General features: G+C 44.0%; 2 protein-coding genes across 7 annotated transcripts in view; one reads left to right on the top strand and one right to left on the bottom strand.

The window, feature by feature from the left end:
* Window positions 1-2,607: 2,607 nt before the first annotated feature.
* On the bottom strand, window positions 2,608-19,687 carry ZNF365 (zinc finger protein 365). The gene is made up of 4 exons (XM_063164051.1): window positions 18,966-19,687; window positions 9,438-9,618; window positions 7,498-7,535; window positions 2,608-5,039 (listed from the first exon to the last, which is right to left on the bottom strand). Exons 1-4 carry the CDS (start codon window positions 19,685-19,687, stop codon window positions 4,793-4,795), a joined length of 1,188 nt encoding a protein of 395 aa, XP_063020121.1. The 3' UTR covers window positions 2,608-4,792.
* The window catches only part of RTKN2 (rhotekin 2), a 50,877-nt gene continuing 49,732 nt past the window's right edge, over window positions 19,028-20,172 (top strand). For 3 of the 6 annotated variants that reach the window (XM_063164043.1, XM_063164050.1, XM_063164042.1), the window contains exon 1: window positions 19,028-19,157. The gene's annotated coding sequence lies outside the window, so the exon portion shown is untranslated. Of the gene's footprint in view, window positions 19,158-19,357; window positions 19,397-19,668; window positions 19,762-20,172 lie in introns of those variants that run through there. The other 3 variants (XM_063164048.1, XM_063164044.1, XM_063164047.1) reach the window with 2 other exon arrangements.

Genomic DNA, 20,172 nt, shown 5'->3' with positions numbered 1-20,172 from the left:
GTGATGGGCTGCAGATGTCCTCTCAGATGTCCCCTCTGACCTTTAGTCAGCCCATGAGGAGGACAGGCACGAGGAGCAGGGCTGGCGACAGGCAGCCTCGTCCCTGGGCCGTGCAAAGCCAGCACAGCAAGTGGGAATGTGCCACCTTAGGGCAGCAGCTGCCCACGGGCTGCCACAGAAAGCATTCTGCAAGTGTCTCTGGTGCCATGCAGTGACTTATGAGCAAGCTGAAGTTCAGGGAACACACCTGCTGCATGAGACTTCTTTCATGTTAAAGGCACTGAGCTGCTAGAAAGGAGGAGGGAACTAGGGTAGGGAAGTAGACAAAAGATCAGCCAAGTTCTGTAAAGGAAAGCACTGCTGTGGGAATGGCTGATAATCAGTGGGGTGAGAGTCCAGCAGAACTGCCAGCACCCAGGCAGCTGCCATCAGTCACTGAGCAGAGATGGGACAGCAAGGACTGGGAGCACACAGAATTTCCTCACTGCTGACAAGCCCCCATGGGCACAGGTTCCCACTGTAAGGCAAATGTGAATGGCTTGAACAAATACTACGAACAGAGTTTGGGGAATTTCTTGGAAACCCTAGAGTTAAAGTCTGCTACTTTGAATTAGTAATTGGGCTGCAAAACGTGTGTAAAGCATGATTTGAGCACTGAATGTGTCAGGCTGAATCTATGCTGATGTTCTGTAGGTCAAAGCCCCTAAGAAACAGCAGGCAGTAATGAGGCCCCCATCCTTTCACTCTGCCTTATACGTGACTCTGGCTTTCCTTCATCTCACACCAGCACACACTCAATTCCTCCAACCTGTCACATTTATCTTTGAAAGTGACTTCTCTAGGAAGTGGAGTATCTCTCTTCCTCTTTCCCTCTCAGCTCAGAAGAGCCTCTTCCATAACATAATAATGAACTCAAAATCTGTTGTATATACTTTTTTCCATGGTTTTATGAAAAATTCAAGCCAACTTTTACCTGCTTGCAGTGTGAGATGCTAGGACTGAGGCAGAGAGAGGAGAAAAGCATGTCAGACCAATGACTGCATTTAATTTATGCTGCTTGTTTCTCCTTCTCCTTAGAGAGATGTACAAATGAAAATTCAAGAGATCAGAATAAAAAAGCATGGCTAGGTAGAGGGTGGCATTAGCAACAAAATGGAAAAGGACATTTTGTTTGTGTTGCAGCAGGATCTATTTTTAAGAGCTTCATGTAGTAAAATCACTTCTGGGATTAATTTTTCTAAAAAACAATAAAAAATAATGCCCAGGCTCACTGCAGAGAGCACAAAATAGTCCACTCCAGCCACTTCAGACAGGATGTATGGAAACAATCAGCATTAGGCTGAGGTAAGAACAAACAGAGGCAACTATCTGATGACGCAGAATAACGAGAGAGAAGAGCTGGATTTTGCTCAAGTAGCTTGAAAGAGGCAGTGGCATTGGAAGGATTATTAGGGATGACAGAAGTGATGATTTGTTTGACCTAGTGCCTGCCCTAAATGGTGGCCATCTCTTTGAATATGAGTATCCCACTGAATATTTGCAGAACGCTCCTTGAAAAAAAAAAAATATGTTCAGATCTTCTCCGGATAGGGGGAGGCTGTTGTTACTACTGAGTCAGAGCTGGGGGGAGGGATCAGATGTCATTAAGTGCTCTGGAAACATGCTCTCTCTTCAACTGGCAGGAGCATCTCAAAGTGATTGGGTTTTTCTATGTATAGCTCTAATTAAAGGTCTGTGTTTCAATTAGTCTCTTGTTTTCCTGGCCTATAATGTCATATGTCTGTCAGAACATTTTGTTTTAAGCAGAAAGCTCACCTGTAAAGGCCCAGCCAGTACATACACTACTCTGAGATATTTTTAGTAATAAATGAGGTGGGATTTTAAAAATTTATATGGGAATGAGGCATCCATCCTAATGAAATTCACTTTGATGTCAGCATACAACCTATCAAGGAGCCTTCAAAGTGTCTCAAAGGGCAAAACATGGTAACTCTGCTTCAAATTGATTTTCAAAGGTGAGTGGTCAACTTTGTCAGAACATTTTCAGATTTAAAAAATATTATAAAATTGACATTTCCTGACTACAGAAGTCCTCACAAGCTAAAGCTGGTTACATTCAGCCTGGTGCAGGTGCCTTTTCTTGTCAAATATTGTCTCTGTTAATGAGACAGGAACCTGGTTCCCCATGGGAAAACCCCTTTTTCCAAGTCTAAGCTGATGAAATGATGGCTCTGCAGCTGGCAGTGTGTGAGCAGACATCATTACTGCCATTCCCTGGGAGCCCCTCTGCCCTTAATGTGCCTGACCCTTCCCTCTATTCCCCCTGCCTCTGCTTTGGGCAGGTTATCTGACCCTGTGGGTCACCTGCAGAATGATTTTAAGCAGCATTGCAGTAGGAGAGCAGCAGGTGACACCTGTGAGCTGAGCAGGCAAGATGGAGCAGCTGCCTGCAGGTTCATTGCTGGGAAGGGTCACAACCCCCCACTTCACTGCCATGCTTCATCTCAGGGATAAAGCAAAGTCCAAGCTGCTGCTGCTTGGCTTTTTCTGTGCTGCTTCAGAGGCTTTTGGGAGAAACAATGTATTTGACAAAGTTAAATGACACAGTAACTGAGAAATATATCTTTATTATTAGAATGTTTATATTCTAAAAACTTTGATCTGGGATTACAGTACATACCAATTTCTTTCTAATTAACTAAACTGGCATTTGTTTAGCAAGTAAGTGTAAATTAGGCTTTGAAAAGTTTAAAAACATGCAACTTCTCTTACTGTTTTCCTCTTCCTCTCCCAAAAGGAAAACTTACAGTCAAGATTTTGGCATGATAAATAATAAAATAAACATCTCATTTGTGAACTAGTAGTTGCACTTAACTTTGGTGACTAACAGAGTAGATAGGCATTTAAAAATAAAAATATTCTTTCAGTGTCAAGAGGCTAAAGAAATGAATTAATATATTTTACTTTATTATCTTTCTAATGTTCACCTTTGTTCAAAGAAGGTCCTTTTTTCAGGTTTGTGGAAGGATGTGGGAAGTAATAGAAAAAACTGGTTCCATTTTAGCTTGCCTATAAAAGTTGTTGTAACACACAATCTGACCCAAGTCCATGCAACACAATGAACAATTCCTTTTCACCACACACAATGCCTAGCATGAAGCCAAGTGTGGCCTTGTGACATAGTTAAATAAATATTGAAATATCATTACAACCTAAATACCTGAATTGGTTTTACACTGTGACTTTCTACTGAAACAGTGTTGAGAAACTTTTAAACATACATCTGATTGTTCCATATACACTATTTAAAATAAAAGTGAGGAATAATACTCTTTCTTCTCTCTGCTACTTTCTGGGAGCTCTGTACACTGACAAATGTATGACATCTGTAGTTACCTGATCCTAGCTGACTGATTGGTCATCTTCTGCTTTAAAAATATTGCAACTCAGGTGCTTATTGCAGCAGTAATCATAGTGATACACTGTCTTTTTATACTCAGTTCTGCTTACAGACACAGTTATAAAAAATGAAAAACATTTTTCACAAATCTTTGTACACATACTGTAAAAATCACCTTCCACATAAACAATTTACATCTGTTATGAGCATTTAAAAAATAAATCACATAGACCTGTGTCACCTATCCTTTCTCTTTCTTGAGAAAACAAATCTAATCAGTAACATCATCAGGATGTTTATATCTGTAAACATGGCATGAGGATTCATGTCACCAAAATACTGTACACACAAAAAAGTCATCTTGATAAATAAATTCTCTAATAAATAAGGATCCTTTTAATTGGCACAAACCAGTGTAAACACACACATTTGTGTTCTGCAGTCATCTCCAACTGCCTTGCACTTGGGTTCTTAGTGCAAAGTCAGTGATCTCTCAGCCCTGTAAAGATTCTTCAGAGATAAAAATGTGAAGGATTTGGGTTATAATCATGGTTATTTGGGCCTCTCATGCCTGGGACCAAGCACAGACATTGAACACAATGGCAGGCAGTACCACACTGCTTTAGCCTGTACTTGCTGCACCACAGCTGATCACCTGCTGCTGGCATTGGCACTGAAAGTCCTCCTCTGGCCCAATCTGGCCTGTGAGTGTCAGGGCAGCTCCTGCTCTCCTTGCTGAGGGACACCTCAGAGGAGCCCAAACTTGGACCAAAGAGACAACACGGCTGCTGGCAGCATCAAGGAGTTTGATGTATTTAATAAAAGATGGAAATGTGCTTATAGCCAAAAACCCAGGGTAGCAATCTAGTGCTGCAAACAGCCTTCAAGGGACTTTGAGTAGGCCTTTTGCATCTGAGTATGTCTGTTAGTCACTGATCTCACACCTACCTAAGCTGGAAGATTGAATATTTTGGTGCCGATTAAATGGATTCCTCTGAGCTTCAGGAATAACACAGATGGAAAATAATTTACCAGTTGGTTAGAGCATGCTGCCACTAAAATAATTAAACATACAGCCACAGTACTGCCCAGCAAGATAACTGCAGTCATTTAAAATAAGCTCTATAAATGACTAAATAAATAAATAAATACATGAATAAATAGAAAAACCTCCATGTAAACTGAATAAAATGTCACTTCTTTTATAGCGCCGAAAGAGGCAATGGCATAACTAAATAATATAAAACTTCCATATGTATATATTTCTATATATTATATCTGATATGTTTTGGCATGGCCAGATGGATAGGAAAAAAGTAGGATGATTAACTTCATTCAATATTTGCTGTGTTGAAGCCAAGTTCCTGTGCTGCTGTACACTGCTCACCGTTCCTATAGTGGCTTGGCCTTCTTACCCATCTTTGATTTTGCACTCACTTTCCTGGCAGAGCAGACTGGCTCACCCTTCTTTTGTGCTCTCCATATTTCTCTTGGGCAATCAACAGGTTCATAGAAGCATTTCACTGGCTGCAAGCTGGCTTTTTCATCCTTTGCTTTTTTCAACAAGATCCTTCCTTTTTGAAAGGAATGAGGCTTTGCATCAGGGATGTTGTATGAAGTGTGTTGACTTCCTCGGCTCCTGAAATTAATAACAGTGATTATTAATAATTATTATTCAGTCTTGCAAACTGACAGGTCCCCAAGATATCCCAAACCCTTACATTTTTAAAAACAAAAATAGTCTTGTTTTACAGAATGAGGCTGCATGTTAAAAACAGAGCTGTAAGATTAATTACATTCAAAAGCATTCCTTACTAAAACAACCCGTAGGTGTGTTACTGGTGCACTCTTCATGTGTGTTCCTCTGCACTTTGATTCTGATCAGCACTCTGCTGATTTTGGAGTGCTGGGACCTTACTGAGGTCTATACTTGGTGATCTGCAGCGATTTTAAAGATGCACACATTCACATTCTGCAAAGAATGAACATCCCTTGGTCTTTGGAAGACCACACAGCACCAGTAAGAGTAGAAAGAAGGTGCAGGAACTGTAGGGACTTTGTGGAATCTCAGTGTTGCCCTGGACTGCACCCAGGCCCCAGGGAGCTGCTGCTACAAATGGCCAATAGCCCAGGAATCTCCATGCTCTGCCTTTGTGCTGACCACACATCCAGGGAAACTTCAGCTTCCCTTTAAAGCTTTGATTTGAAACAGGAGAATAAGAAAGGGGAATACAAAAACTGGTGGGAAGAAGGGTATGAAAGCTTAAAGGCCAAAGTAAGCTGAATTCTTTGTTGTCTGTGTTGGCTCAAACCCAGCAAGATTTGCAGAAATTGTTGAGCTCAGGTGGAGTGACAGCTAAGTGCCCAGTGCTGCAAAGGCTGAACCATGCACTCTGAAATATTACATCAAAACTGCAGTTCCACAGTTTAGCTAAGATCATTATAGTCCCTTTTAACATAATCTTGAAATGTTTTACAGCAGATACATTAGTGTAACAGCAGAACTATGAATGTAAGGCTCATATCTACCCAGCTCCTGTGACTGAAGCAAAGAGCAGATGTGCTGATGTACAAGCTGATCTCTTAAGGGATCCCACAGTTATTTCTGAAAACCATGTATGTGTAGCATTATTTTTTCTAGGAGTTAAATCATATTGCATGCTTGACAAAGCCAGTTGTGGGAAAAGCTGTGGTTACTCATGTGTGTACAGTGTAAACTCTCCTGCTCTTTAGGAAGATGAGAAGTGTGTCATGGAAGTCTGTATTTGTTGGTAGGAGGCAGTGAGGGCCACCTGTCATTTTAGGAACTGAGCCTTCCCCAGGTAACAGCATTACCTGCTCGGCAGCTTTGCTAAGCAGATTTCACTGGGGGAGGTTTAGGGGGTGAAATGCTGTGCAGGTCCCAGCTGGAGCTTGCAGGCACTGTGTCATCCTGGCCTGTGCAGGCCTGGGCTCTCTGACCACTTGCTGGGGTGTAGGAATGACCTGTGTAAATTGGAGTAGCCACTCCAGTTTACCATCAATTCTTGGGAACTGTTTTTTCCAGTCCATTACTCAGTTGTTGTTTAAAGATGCAGTATTCTGTTTTTCTCAGATGTTGTTATGGTGAAGAAGCAACATCATTTATTCCCAAAGCATACACAGGCATTATTGTAGGTGATGTTAGGCAGTCCTCTGCTGCACTGAATGAAGCTACTAAAACCAGAAGGTCAAGGTCAATATCATCTCAGGGGCTACCTAAAGGGGCTAAACTGTACTTAAATTGAACTTTATGGTAGAGAAGATGGGTGTCTGTCCCCAGTTCACAGTCAGGGTAAGAAAGTACACAAGATGGAGGAAGATGCATGTGAAATGCAAAGCTGCCAACTCCAGATGCAGGAAATGCTTTTTCACTGAAAGCAGCAGCTCTGCAACATAAGTGATTGTAGAGAGTCTGAACTTCTCCTCACACATATTCCTGATCTGTTGTGTTATGGACAAGGACTCGTGGTGATGCAATGGGAAAAAGTCCTGAACTTGTGTCCCCACAAGGAAAGGCTGCCCTGAAGAGGTGTGCAGTGCTGGCTGCCACTTGGCCAAGCAGCACCTGGTGCTCCAAACCACCTGCTGGGACTCATGACCAAGTCACAAAGACACAGGAGACCAACCCCAATTAGTTCTGCTGCTCCCAGGACAGCTGCTTGAGTAACCTGAGATTGTCAGTGCCCATGCTTGGTCAGGGCACTTGTTTGGTGATATGATTGTTACTGTCAGTTAGGAAATGACAACTGTCTCTCTCCTACCTACAGAATGTTAAAGATATTTTCAACTTCAACTTCATTTGTGTGAGCCAAAGAGATTCAAGTCCTGCAGCTTTGCAATAGGCTATTATAGTCAGCAGAATGGAGTAATTTGTTTAACAGAAAATTAGCATTCTTTATTTTCTTTAGAGAATATCTGATTTTAGTTTAGTTTCAGCAGAAATCTGGTTTTCCTCAATTACATGACATAAATAGAGACCATATGCAGATCCCAACCTATAAGGTAAAATGTGAAAACAGAAATGCAAGCACGTCAACTTATTGCATTTAAGTTAAAAAAAAAGGAGATATACATACAGGCATCTGGGTTTCTTATTTAATGAAATGTCTGTAAACTGCAATGAAAACAAAACCAGGTTATTACTATTACATTTTCAAGTAATGAAAGTACAAGGATAAAATATACACAATCTTTAAAATTGTATTTCCATTCTCACATGTTGAATAGAACATTTAGGGAACAAACCAAAAAAGTCACCTCTTTTACAGATTATTACTCTTCCATCTTATGAACATGCTTTTAAAATTCATAATGTGTGAGTTGCTAGTGGTTGGATTTTTCCCATTATTTTTATTGTAACTATAATCAAAGTAAATTGCTAAAGAAGTGTGGGCTAACAGAGATCTTTCACATTAGATTAAACAGTATGGATACAATGAGAAGTAATTATTGTGTTCAAGATAATTAATAAAGGCCAGTGGCTGAATAAGCTGTATGAAATTAACTTTCTCTCAGATCTAATTTTTCAGTGATACATTTCCTTTACACAAGTGGCTAGGAAACTCCAGCTACAAGCCCTTGGCTCTGCCAGACTTGCACTGAAGGGTGGAGGGTGAGGACACAAACATTTCTCTCCCCCTGCTGCAAATCCTGACACCAGCTAAGGACAGCATAGCTTCAGTGCCAGGCCAAATTTGCATGACTTCATTTTTTCAGCAGTTTGGTTCACAGTGTGGAAACACTCTGTCTAGTCCCTCTTTTGGTGGGGGTCAGAAAAGGAGGTGTTTAATGCCAGCTCAGCTGAAATTGATTTTTTTTTTTTTTTAGTACTAAATAGGTTCTTTGTATTGAGCTCTCATCAGAGCTGCTACACTGAGCCTTTGAATATCATTTAATGAAGTCACTGAGACAAGCAAGTCAGATTTGGCATCTGAAAATGATTATGTTCTTGTAAATGTTCCTTCTGTCCCTGGTATTGTCCACACTTTGCAGATGGATTTTTGCCCAGCCTGACTTTGCTTGTCATCTGTCTTGGTTGGTGTCTGGAGCCATCTCATGGTGTACTTTCCTGTATCCCCTGAAGGTGAGGATAGTCAATATTTGGATGGATGGCTTTAGAGGAATGCTGAAGTCACCCAGAAATCAGGGCAGGTGCCTTAAAAATCAGAGCCCTCCCCAAGGGACACTGCTGAGCCTGGCATTATGATAAACACATCCAGAGCAAGAGAGATGATTTAATATTGAGGCCCATCTTTACAGTGCCCCATAATCTTCTCACAGATACTGTCTGAGATGCCTGCACTGCATTTCAGCTCATCTTACCTAAAGCTTGTTGTCTTCCAAGTAGCTCTGGGAACATTTCCCTTCCACCTATGCATACCTGTTCAGTGCTGGGCATGATCAAATGCCTTCTTCTCACATCCCAGGGTGAGCAACTACTTAGCACAGGCAGCACGGGGTATTCAATTAAACTGAAATGTTCCTTCAAGTCCTGGGCCTAAAACTTGGCATATAAAGGTAATGCATTGTAGGAAAATACTGAGTTTAGGTATTAAAAATGAGGGCTTTAAGAGAAATAATGTATTTTAAAAAGTAATGTTCTTGGATTTCTAATCCATGAGATACAGGCCTGTGGGAATCCATTCACCATTTCTGAGAGTCCCATGATAGGTAACTAGCAGAGGCAAGATGATTTGCCAGCAAGCTGATGTGTCACCTATAGGGATCTATGTCTTTCCTGAAAATCTTCAGGCATCCCAAAAAGACTGCCAAGTCACATTAAAAAAGTGTTCATGGCAAAGGCAACAGCAGCAATAGCCAAAGCTGGAAAATTTTTAAATATCTCTCAAACATTTCATTACTCTCTGCTCTCCCTTTATCATCTTTGGCTGTTGCTGCTTTCACAAACGCACATCTGCCTGCAGCAGTGCTTAGCCTGAGCCACTGAGCCCACCCATAACCCAACTCTGGCTGCAGGGGGAGGCTGATGGCAAAGGGAAGGGCTGTGCTGGCTTACCACGTGCTCGCTGATGTCAGTGTGGTTGCACACCATCTGCTGGCTTTGGTAATATTCCAGCTGCCTCTCTGCCAGATCCACGCGCTGCAACAGGTTCTCGATGAAGTGCTGCAGCCTGGCTTTCCCCCGCACTTCTTTTTCTGCTGCTTCTTCCAGGAAGTGGTTGAAAGTAACAACTTCTCTGCAAGATGGAAACATTGCAAAGAGGCCACGTTTAGATAACAGCAGCTGACTGGTCTCACCAATGTCAAAAAATTACTGGTGCTTCTCCAGTTTGTCATGGCGTGGCTAATTACTGTCCTCCGCTATTATCAAAAGATTTCAACTTTATTGTGGACTAAGTGAAGATCTGGAAGCCTGAATGCTGAATTTAGGTTTATGGGCAGTGGGTTTGGGGTGAGGTTTTTTCACTTCATTTGGTCGCTTGGAATTAGTCTTTAGTGGCCCACAGAGCAGAAATATGATTAAGCATCACATCTCAAAGTATCTGGAGACAGCTGTATCTGCTTTCTCTTTTTTACTTAACTATGAGAATATTAGCTCTGAAACGTGAAGAGAAACAGATGAACTCCCAAATTAATCTTTTCATTTCATCACAATCTAACAATGGTCACTTAATGTTGCTGCTGGGGTGGTTTCTAACTCAAAAGAACTTCTGTGGCCATTAAATTTAATTTTGACTGCATTACTACAAGAATGTCCAAGTGTGGTGTTATGACCTGGAGCCAGAGGGAGCATGGGAGATTAACAGATAATCTACAGATTATAGAGCAGGGAGCACATGTGTGGGAAGAACAAGTTTTAGGTAAGGAGTTTAGGAATGTGTCTGGTCTGGTAACCCAAGTGGAAGAAACAGAGAGCACCAGTGACTGTGAAAGCTCTCAGCTGAGCCACTGCTCATTTCTAAGTTCTCTGCATACTTACTATCAGTAATCAGGACACCACTTGGACCTCCAATATCAAAGGATTATTTGAGTGGAAGAAGTTTGGTTGTAGACTGAAGCATGTATTACAAAAGAAGACAAATCTGAACATGTAGCAGTTCCCTGTTTAATAAATGCCTGGATAAATATTTTTTACTCTGCCAGTGAAACCATGTTAATTTTTGCTTTGTACAAAAAGGGTGGGAGTTGAAGGAACTTGCCAAATGAGAAAGGGCATGATTGCTCAGTAGAAATACATTGCCTGAGGAAAAAGCATTTTAAGTAGAAACTATGAAACAGTTTGTGGCAGAAATAACCTTTCAAAGCTTAGACTGTTTATAACAAATCCAAAGTTTCTCTGCATTTTGTTGTTTTAACTCAGCATGGTTGTAGTTAATTGGTTTAATGGAGTATAGTTGTTTCAACAGTGAGCTGCTTTGTACTAAGAGTCAAGCATGAGTGGTCAGCCCTGGAAATTCACCACCTAGGATTCAGGCTGTGCCTGCCTGCTCCATACTCCAGCAGAGTTCTGTTTGCATGGCTGATCTAATGGCAGGAATCAGGTAAAAACAAGCATGTATTGTTTGGATGAAGAATGTGGATGAGTAATAGTCTATACTAACTCACCCATAAAATCTGGCTTAAGAAACAGAGAGGTAACTTGTTTGTTAAACTCAGCTAATCCATTGATTGCAAGGCTCTGAACAGTTTAGTGATTATTAGCTTGCCCAGAACAACCTGATACTAGAGAGCCACTAAGGAATGCTTAGGGAGAAGCCAACCTAAACTCATTAAAGTAGATTTTAGGGCTTTATTGTCACCACACTGTAACTTCTTTGACTTCATAACTTATGATTAACTTCACTTCATTAGTCAGTTCATATAATTTTGGGTTAATGTAGGAGCAACTGAAGTCCTTGCTGTTTTCATCAGGGTCCTCTTTTACAGGGGACAGGGAACTCAAAAGGACAGCAGCTCAGCAGGTTGGCTCCAAATCCCTCTCCTTTTGGGTAAGGAAGAGCTGTGCACAGCCTGGCAGGCTGCTGACCATCCAGTGGGAAGGTGGGAGAGTGGGGAGCTGCCAGCCTGGGACACCATGAGGATGTCCCTCCCAGGGACAGCTTCTGAGTTTGGCTGCAGCAGGAGGCCACAAGCATGAGTAGCTGGCATTTTTTTAGAAGAGTGATAGTTTCAAGAATGCTAACATTTGTATTTATCTCAGCAAAGGTAATTAGTAAGAATTCATTAGTTGCCTGTTCTATGGCACAAATAATCACCAAGGGATTTTCCTTTCCTACAAATGTCTCATTAATATACCATAAGGAGGCCAGGGGGGACAGAGTTTTCAGGAAGATCTAGATGACTGTCAGGAGGAGAAGAGACTCATAATGTCAATAAACTCCCTGGTATTGTCCTTGCTTTCTAGACTAAAGATAGCTTGGCATCCTACATGCCATTATTTGTAAGAACTGTTATTAACAGCAATAGTAGCATACCCATAACTTCTCTCTGTTTAGCTGCCTTTGTACAGCCTATGAACCTACCTTTAATAACTTTAATCTGGAAGTTTTCCTTTAGGCTGAAATGCACTCTGTAAATTCCCTTTGGAAAGCCAGGAGCCAGAACACACCCACACACCAGGGCTCTGTCACACACCTTGCACTGATAAGCAGCACTTGTGTTAGTTCAGCTACTTACTTTGTTTCCACTTCATTCTCATCTCTCAGAAGAACAAGATCAAGCCCTGAGGAGTGACTGCTAATAAGTCTCTCTACTTGCTCCAACACTTCTTCCTCAGAGAGCTCACTCCTTGCCCAGCTATGCCTTGGTTACCTGAAGGGAGTTCCCAGAAGAATTTTTAGCCTCCTCCCACTGTGAACAATAGGGAAATGGTTCAAAGAACTCCTGTAGCTTCCTGCAGCTGCTGTTTATCTGTCTAATTGCCCTTCTTGTCTCTTGTAGTTTGCCCAGACTTTTTCTTAACCATAATGAGGACCCTTTCCCTTCAATTTTATTTCTGGATATCTGTGATGATTTTTTTTTTTTTTTTTTGCTTATACTCTTTTACTTTCAATTTATTTCTCCAGACCTCTGCCAAATATTTGAGGATTATATGACAGGATTCTTGTCCTTCACTCTCTACTCTCATGCTTGTGGAAAGATGGGTGTTCACAGAGGTCTGACACTGCTCTTCATGAAGTCAGGGGGAAGCTGAAGCCATGAATATTGTGGGGCCCACGTGGTAGAGGCATAAACCAGAGCACAGCAGCATGGGCCCACTGGGCTCTGTGTCCTGACAGCACAGCCTTGTGAGCAGCATTCACCTGAAACAGGAACAACTTTGGTAAAGTGGCTCACACCTGAGGTGTTGCCCTTTTCACAAGAGGTCTCTCTGCTACCCTGCACTGACTATTCCACATCTGGAGCACTTCTGTTATATTGAGGAAAGACTACATGGAGTTATTAACTCCCCGTGAGAGCTCCTCTGCTCTCAGCATCATCCCTTTACTGCTCTGCTCCTCTGCCCAGCAGACTCCTGCCCCCTTCCCCCAGCTCTGCACCCTGGCACTTGCTTACAGGGGTGAGCAACAGCTCCTGATACTGTATGTTCTGAGTGGTGTAGATGATGCTCAATGCACCCTAGATCTCTTACATTTCTGTAATCTCATCTGTTTATAGTTTTACTACACCAACACTAAGGTATATTGTATGTAAAATGTTTACAGGGCTGTGACTGGGCAGCAGGGAGAAAACTGGATTTCTTGCTTTGTCCTGGGGGATGCTGTCAGGTGAAACCTTTAGGAAGAGGGAATTGCTCCTGCTGCCTGGAGAGCAGGGATTGAATTGAGCTGCCAGCAGCAGGATGAGACAAGTGAGAGGGAAAGACAAGGGGGATGCAACCTGGGAGGTGTCCAAGAGGAGCAGGAGATGCCTGTACTGCCAGAATGTCTGAAAGGAGTTCTTTGAAAGCCAGAGGAGTCCAGGGGAAATTTACTGTAGTACAGCAGGCACCTCAGAGGTGTTCAGCTGAAAAAACAGCTGAACACCTCTGGGAGGTGAACTCACTGTAAGTAAGGCTTGCTGCCAAAGCTTTTATTTTAATTTGACTCTGCCAGGCAGTTCACCTGTTACAGTTAACTAGACTTAAGTAGTTTGGCATTTTGCATCCCAACTGCAGCCCAGCCCAAAAAACTTCTTTATGGAGGCTGTTACCATGAAACAACTTGAGATGTGGTAAATAAAGTTATAAATCATAGGCTGACTAGGTGACATTTATTCTTGTGCCTTTACCACTGGATTATTCAGCGCTCGTTTAGGATGAGCGAGCTGCAGTTCTTGTTTACTGGAGCAGTTGGCAGCACAGGGATCCTGGGAGATGCTCAGTGTTTTTATGACTTTCAGCAGCTAAGAGTGACATACACTGACTAAATGCAGAGGGTAGGACAGCTCCAGCTCCTTAACACCTGACAAGAAGGGCTAATGAGTTCTCACATTGCAAGCAAGCCCTCCCACGGATGCACAGCACTGGCCCCAGTGTGCACAGCCACAGTGTCACCTGCAGCTGCTCTGGAGGTGGAGATAAGCACAAGGCTCCATGCAGGTTTTGCATCCAATATCAAATCACTTTAGACAATCACATTTAGCATAACTCTGTCTAAAATCAATAGAAAACCAAACCATTGTTTTACCTGAAGGTGGGAAAATTCTTATCACAGTAAGTAGTAAAGTGATTTACTTCTCAAAATATTAATATGTATGTTCATTAAGTATTAATGCCACTGACCTTATCCATCACCCAACTGGTGTTTTTGCCTGAAGGCTGCTGTTATTCATTAGGTTGTGGTTTCACATTACCACACCACTAAAAGCACACTTGATTTAAGAGATTCACACCTCCTCCCTCAGAAAGTTATTGTACCCATTCAGTGGGCTGTGTTCTAGACAGAGCCCTGAATTGACTGGGTGACACTAAAGATTTTAAGCTTTATTTCACAGAGCCATTCTGTGGGACAGTCATGCTAGGCTTAAACCTGTGCAGCTGCATGGGGGGGAGTAATCTCTTGAGTAGGAAGATGAAAGAAAACAGGAAAGAGGGAGCAGGATTACCTAAAACTGAGGGTGGAAGAACAATGTGTAATTGCAGTTGTACTCTGCCTAAAGCAAATCAAAACTGTTTTGTGGTATAATTGAAACCCCTTTTTAAGGGAAAGCTGTTTTAAAGCACAAATTGCAGTGATGTCTAAAAGCCAGATCTTAATGCCATTGTCAAGATGTTATCTGCACAGATAATTTCATTAATTGCAAACTTAAGGTGAAGCCACTAGCAAGAATAACTACTGCCCACAACAGCTATTCTGAATTAATCCTTGCATTCCAGGCTATGTCAAAGCAGAGACATGGCCAGTCTCAAAACAAATGCATTAGACTGGTTAGAGAAATGACTGTCAGAGATATGGCAAGGCACAACATTAATGATCTTACTCTGTGATTAGGAGACAAAGTGAAGCTGCTTAAATTTACCATCAAAAGTAGATTCCACCCAAAGACCATCCCTTCTTACCCTGTTCAAACTTACTGAAAATCAAACTACCAGTTTCAATTTTCTTACATTACATCCAGAAACAAGCCTCTCAGTGTCCTCTAGCAGTTAAGTTCATAGCTGGTTTTTGTTTCAATGGCTTTCTTGATATCTTATTCAACCAAGTCTTATGCCCTTTGGATATGCTTCCGTGTTATCTTTAAGATCACAGCGCTCACTGTGAGTTGCATTCTCCTTCATCAAACATGGAATAATTCCTTTCAGGGCACATTTTCTAATTAAATAATTCCTTTGTTCAGCAGCTCTGTGCTTAGAGTAATACTATTTCAGCTATGTATTAATACAGTTAGTGTTGTACCTCCTACAGTCAGCTGTCCTACCCCTCATCAGAGTTCACCTCCACGAGGGCCTCACACCAGTATCAGCACATACCTGCATGCATATTGGCACTACAGTTTTTGTAAGGGAACAAAGAAAATTTAACTAAAATGGTATCTTCACTTCATTGCTGTCTTGGTTGGACTGCTAAAAGCCTTATTTAAAACAAACAAAAAATACTCAACTGACAAGTCTAAAGAAATAACCCCACTGATCCTACAAGTGCTTCAAATAGGCAGCCCTGTTCCAGCTGATGGTCTAAACCAACATTCAGATGTTTCAGGGAAGGTGTTTTCTTTTTTCTGCTGCTAAGAGGAAAAGATTTTTAGCTACACTAGCTCAATACCAATGCTAATTTTAGGAAAAAGTTATCCATATTCACAAGACTGCTTATGGAAAAAAAAAATCCAAAGAAACTGATGAAAGCATTTATTTCTGAAGGTCAGCAAGTATCAAAGCAGTCCCTAAGGGATGCCTCTGACTTTCCACAATCTGCAGTGAGAACTGCTTCTGCAATTTCCATTATGCAGTCTTGTTTGGCTTTCTGATCATCTGGATCTCTTCCAGAAATCAAAGCCAAAGTTGAGATCCTAATTTTTGAAGGACAATGTCTTCTCAGCACACCAAGTAAGTTTTGAACTCGCAAAGGATTGAATACATCGGCAGGTCTCAGAGTTTACCAACAGCCCATGAGAAAGCCAGACAAGTGTCACTGTTGTTACCAAAGTCATGAACTTTTTCTCTACTAGAGCACATCACCCAGTGCCTCCCTGCTGCTGGAGTAAAGCTAACTGTCCCAGGCATTTTAGAGAATCAGCTCTGAAAAGCTGCTCTAGAACTACCAGTCCTGCTCTTACAAAGCATTTTTTATACCTACCTTCCTTTTCAATTTGCTAATTATACAATGACCTTTCAATTGGAAAGACAACCAGTGCGTTTTTCTATGGCACTATGCCTTGTTATCCCCCAAGATGGGAAATGCAGGAATCATCTAAATGTGAAAAAAACCCAACACACTTCCAGTTTTTCCTAAGTGAATTCAACCTATTCTTTTACCCTGCCTACCCTCCCAGTGTCCTCAGAGTAACCTCAGAGGCAAAGCTGTGGGGCTGGGCACAGACACAGGCAATAACAAATTCTGACTGCCCTCTTCCCCCTGGTACTCAGGGCTGCTGTTCTTCCATCCTAGGCACTGCCATGCATTACACATTTATCTGTAGAAGTTAACACTGCTGTGTAAGAGCTGTTCTCTCATTCCTATTGCTGCACTTGCTTTCAAGGCCTTTTGTTGAAAGTGGAAGCAAAACCCTAAAGAGCAACACTCTGTGAAGTATTCTGTGAGTACTCTGTGAAGTCTCTTGTGCAGCTGCTCTTTTGGTTCATGTTTCTAGCCAAGTAACCTTCAGCCTTGCCTGTAACATCAACTTAGGAGCTACCTCATCATTTGTTTACTAACAGCAGTGATCTGAGCTCCCGCCCCTTTCCTGATCCTGGCAATGTCCTAGTGTGAAGGGCAATGTTTTCCCACTTCTCATTCTGTGTTCAGTCTCTTCTGGCCTCAGAACACCATCCTGACAGTGCTGCTGGTAAGTAATCTGCCAAAGAGCATGTGGCCTCTTCCTTGTTCTTTTTCCTAATACAGTTAAAAATCACAACTTCAGCTTTTTCTTTCCAAAGATCAGTGTCCTTTGCCATCCTCCCAGATCATACCCATTCTTTCTACACAGATGACTCAACTGCCCCTTTCCTCTTTTCCCACAAGATCTTTTCTTCTTCTACAGCATTGCAGAACTTTAGGTTTGTTTCACTGAATAGTTTCTTTCTCCCAAGAGTCATTTTTTTCCTTTTGGGATCTAAGTCTGATTTTTAAAAACACAATCTGCCTTTAGTTTGGGGTAAGATTCATGCCACTCAACTTGAGATATCTGAAATTCTGCACCTAGCCTAAGACAGCTGCTTACCTGAGGTCTCCTGGTAGTCTGCAGAGGGAAGAAGAACCTTCACAGAGCAATCCCTCCTGCTCTAAGATACTTTTCTAGAGGAAATAGGATGACTTACTGTGAAAGAGCCCAGGAAGGCAGTCTGGCTAGATGGGAATACCAAAACTGCTTGAAACTACGTTATCTTCATGGCTTCCCTCCAGCATATTTTCAAGTCTGCCTCAGTTACACTATTCACCTTCAGCTTCACCTTAAGTCTTTCAGTCTTCTCTTCCATGAGGATCACCTCATACTTTAAAATTAGAGGTTCTGTTGAATATCCCTTCAAGGCAGATCTGAGAGGCTCAAATCCCACCACCTTTATGTATCCCCTTGTTGTAGTGTATTTCATATTTCTCGAGTCCCATACTATTGTTATGACATTCTTAAAGTCCATACCTTCATGGCTGATTTTCTACCGTGCAGCTCCTCATGGCTTCACAGGGGTTCCTCCTGGGCTCTCGACCCACCCCTTTTTATCCCGGTTATCTTTGCAAGCCACAGCTGCTGCCCAACTAAGGACTTCACAGCTGTGGCTCATTTAGAGCAACAGGACCCACCTATCCAATACATAGGACTCTCACTACATATAGATATTCACAAGGACTCCTGCTATACTTCACTTGTTGTATTCTTGTTGTTGTTATAACAATACATATATTCAGGCCCCCACATCCCCTCTTCTGGAAAATCTCTAGCTCTGCTTCAAGATAGATGGCTCCAACTGATCCTCATCTTTTCTTTCCTGTCCTTAGACTACAGGAAGGAATGATGAAAGCCCTCCAAACTTCCTACACTGAACTCCTACACCACCTTCCTTATTTCTTGTAAGATCAGTGTCATGGCAACTACCACTTCTCATCTTCCTTTTGTAAGCTGATGAATTGGCTTAGAGGCATACCATTACCAAGGCTCTTTATTTCCATTTCTCTAAAATAAGTTGTGTTGCTCTGAAAAGCCTGAAAGGTTTCAGCAAGTGCTGAATAAACTAAGTAGTTCATGTATAAATTATATATCAGCTATCGCTACATTTTTAATGGATGCATCATGAATGTATTTTTAGATGGCTTAGGTTAGCCAGAACTCTGGCATCTGCTTCCCAATGCCATGTAAGTGATTCCTGTTCCACAGTTCTGTGTCCATCTAAAACACTGGACATGGCCTTTTCAACACTGTCTCCAGTAAAGCTTCATTGATGCCCAGGAGACTGACCATGGTGAGAAGGCTTAAGGGAAAAGGTGCTATTAGGTATTCTTGCACACTTCATCCAGACTTATCCACCCATCTCTTCTTAAAAAGACAATACATTAAAGGTGGCAGTGTAAATCACATTACATGCTGATGACAGCTTCTACTTGTCCCTACCCCCATGAAACCAGAGGCACAACACAGGCATTAGAAAGTGTAGAAGTTAGTCACTGGGGAGCCAAACACGAAAGTAACCTGCTCAGGGAGCTGTCCCCTGCCCTGTTAGTCACTGGGGAGCCAAGCTGAAAGCCACCTGCTCAGGGAGCTGTCCACTGCCTTGCAGGGGACACGGTCACATGGCTGTAACTCCAGCAATATAGTCAGCTGAAGCGGTGAGCTCCAGGCCCTTTCACAATCAGCAAGCAACTGAGCCATTCCCTCTCTTCTCCCCCAAAGGCTGTCACTCACGCAGGAGCTGGCCAGCCCTCGCCAAGCCATCGGCACTCGCCTCCCCACTTACTCCTCTTTGCGGTGAAGCTCCTCCTCGGACTCGCTGAGCCGCTGCTTCAGGGCTGCGATCATCTCCACCGCCACATCCACCTGCCTGCTCAGGGCCCGCTCTCGCCGCTGCACCTCCTGCTTCTTCTGGGACAGCTGCACGAACGCTGCCCGCACCTCCAGCAGCTCCGCCGTCTTCTGGGACAGCTCTTTGGTAAGCTTGTCGATCCGCTTCTCGATCGTTTTGTCCACGGCCTCTACCATCCTGTTAAACTTTTCTCTGACGTGTGCCTCGAAGGAGGCTTTGGAATCAGCGGCCGAGAGGCCGGGTTTGGAAAGCTCGCTGGGAGACTCGGCCGACACATAGTTGGCCAGGAAGGAGCCGGGCCGCTCGGCCGCCAGCTCCCGCTGCTCGCCCTTGCCGCTCCCGCAGGACGCGCCGCCCAAGTTCAGGTAGGGCCCCGCGGGCTCCGCGGCAACGCCGCCGGGGCTGCCCGGGCTGCCCTGCGCTGCGGGCTCCGGCGGAGACACCGGCTCCGCGTCCTTCAGCGGGGAGAACAGGCTGCTCCTGGCCAGGAGGCTGCTCTCCTGGAAGCTGTGGCTGTACTCCAGGTGCACCCGCAGCGACGACAGGCTCCGGAACCTGGTGTGGTCGCCGCATCGCGGGCAGCGGAAGGGGAGGCTGACGCCGCCGAGCGGCTCCGGCCAGGGGTGCCCGCCTTCATCCCGGGCTGTCTGTTGCATTCCTCGCCGGAGGGAACGGCCCGCGTCCGCGCCCCACGGGAAACTTGGGAAACTTTCCCGGCGATTCCTCAGGGGTACCGCGCCATCTCCGCCCGGGGACGCGCCCACCCGGCGCGGGGCTCCGGCCGCACGGCCCCGCCGGCTGCGCTCGCTCGGCGCGGCTCCGCTCGCCTCGGCCGCCGCCCGGGCCTTGCCGGAGCGGAGCGGCGCCGGGCCTCGGCCGCCCGCAAGGTCGCCGCACTCACCCGACTTGTTGCTGGTGGCGGCAGCGGGGCGGCGTTTTCAGCAGAGCCGTAAATCAGCCCGCGGGGCGGGGCGGGCGGGGCGAGGATGCGGAGCGGCGAGCGGCGGGGACGCGGAGGGGATGCGGAGGGGCGGGGATGCCCGGCGGGGGGTGCTGCGGGCGGCGCTGCGGGCGGCCGTGGGTGGGTGGGTGTCAGCAGCCCACGGGGGCGCGATCCCGGGGCCGGAGTCGCTCCCCTCGC

This window comes from Melospiza melodia, chromosome 9 (assembly GCF_035770615.1).
Source record: "Melospiza melodia melodia isolate bMelMel2 chromosome 9, bMelMel2.pri, whole genome shotgun sequence".
In the NCBI taxonomy this organism is placed as follows: Eukaryota; Metazoa; Chordata; class Aves; order Passeriformes; family Passerellidae; genus Melospiza; species Melospiza melodia.
The sequence above is the reverse complement of the archived record's forward strand: the minus strand, read 5'-3'. Positions and strand labels throughout refer to the sequence as shown.

Bases quoted from the DNA above. Each gene is read 5' to 3' on its own strand.
- ZNF365 (XM_063164051.1), bottom strand. From the start codon at position 19,687: ATGCAACAGACAGCCCGGGATGAAGGCGGGCACCCCTGGCCGGAGCCG. The intron at 9,619-18,965 runs GTAAGTGGGGAG...TCCATCTTGCAG, and splicing joins GAGCTTCACCGCAAAGAGGA to AGAAGTTGTTACTTTCAACC. The intron at 5,040-7,497 runs GTATGTATATCT...TATTAATTTCAG, and splicing joins AATAAGAAACCCAGATGCCT to GAGCCGAGGAAGTCAACACA.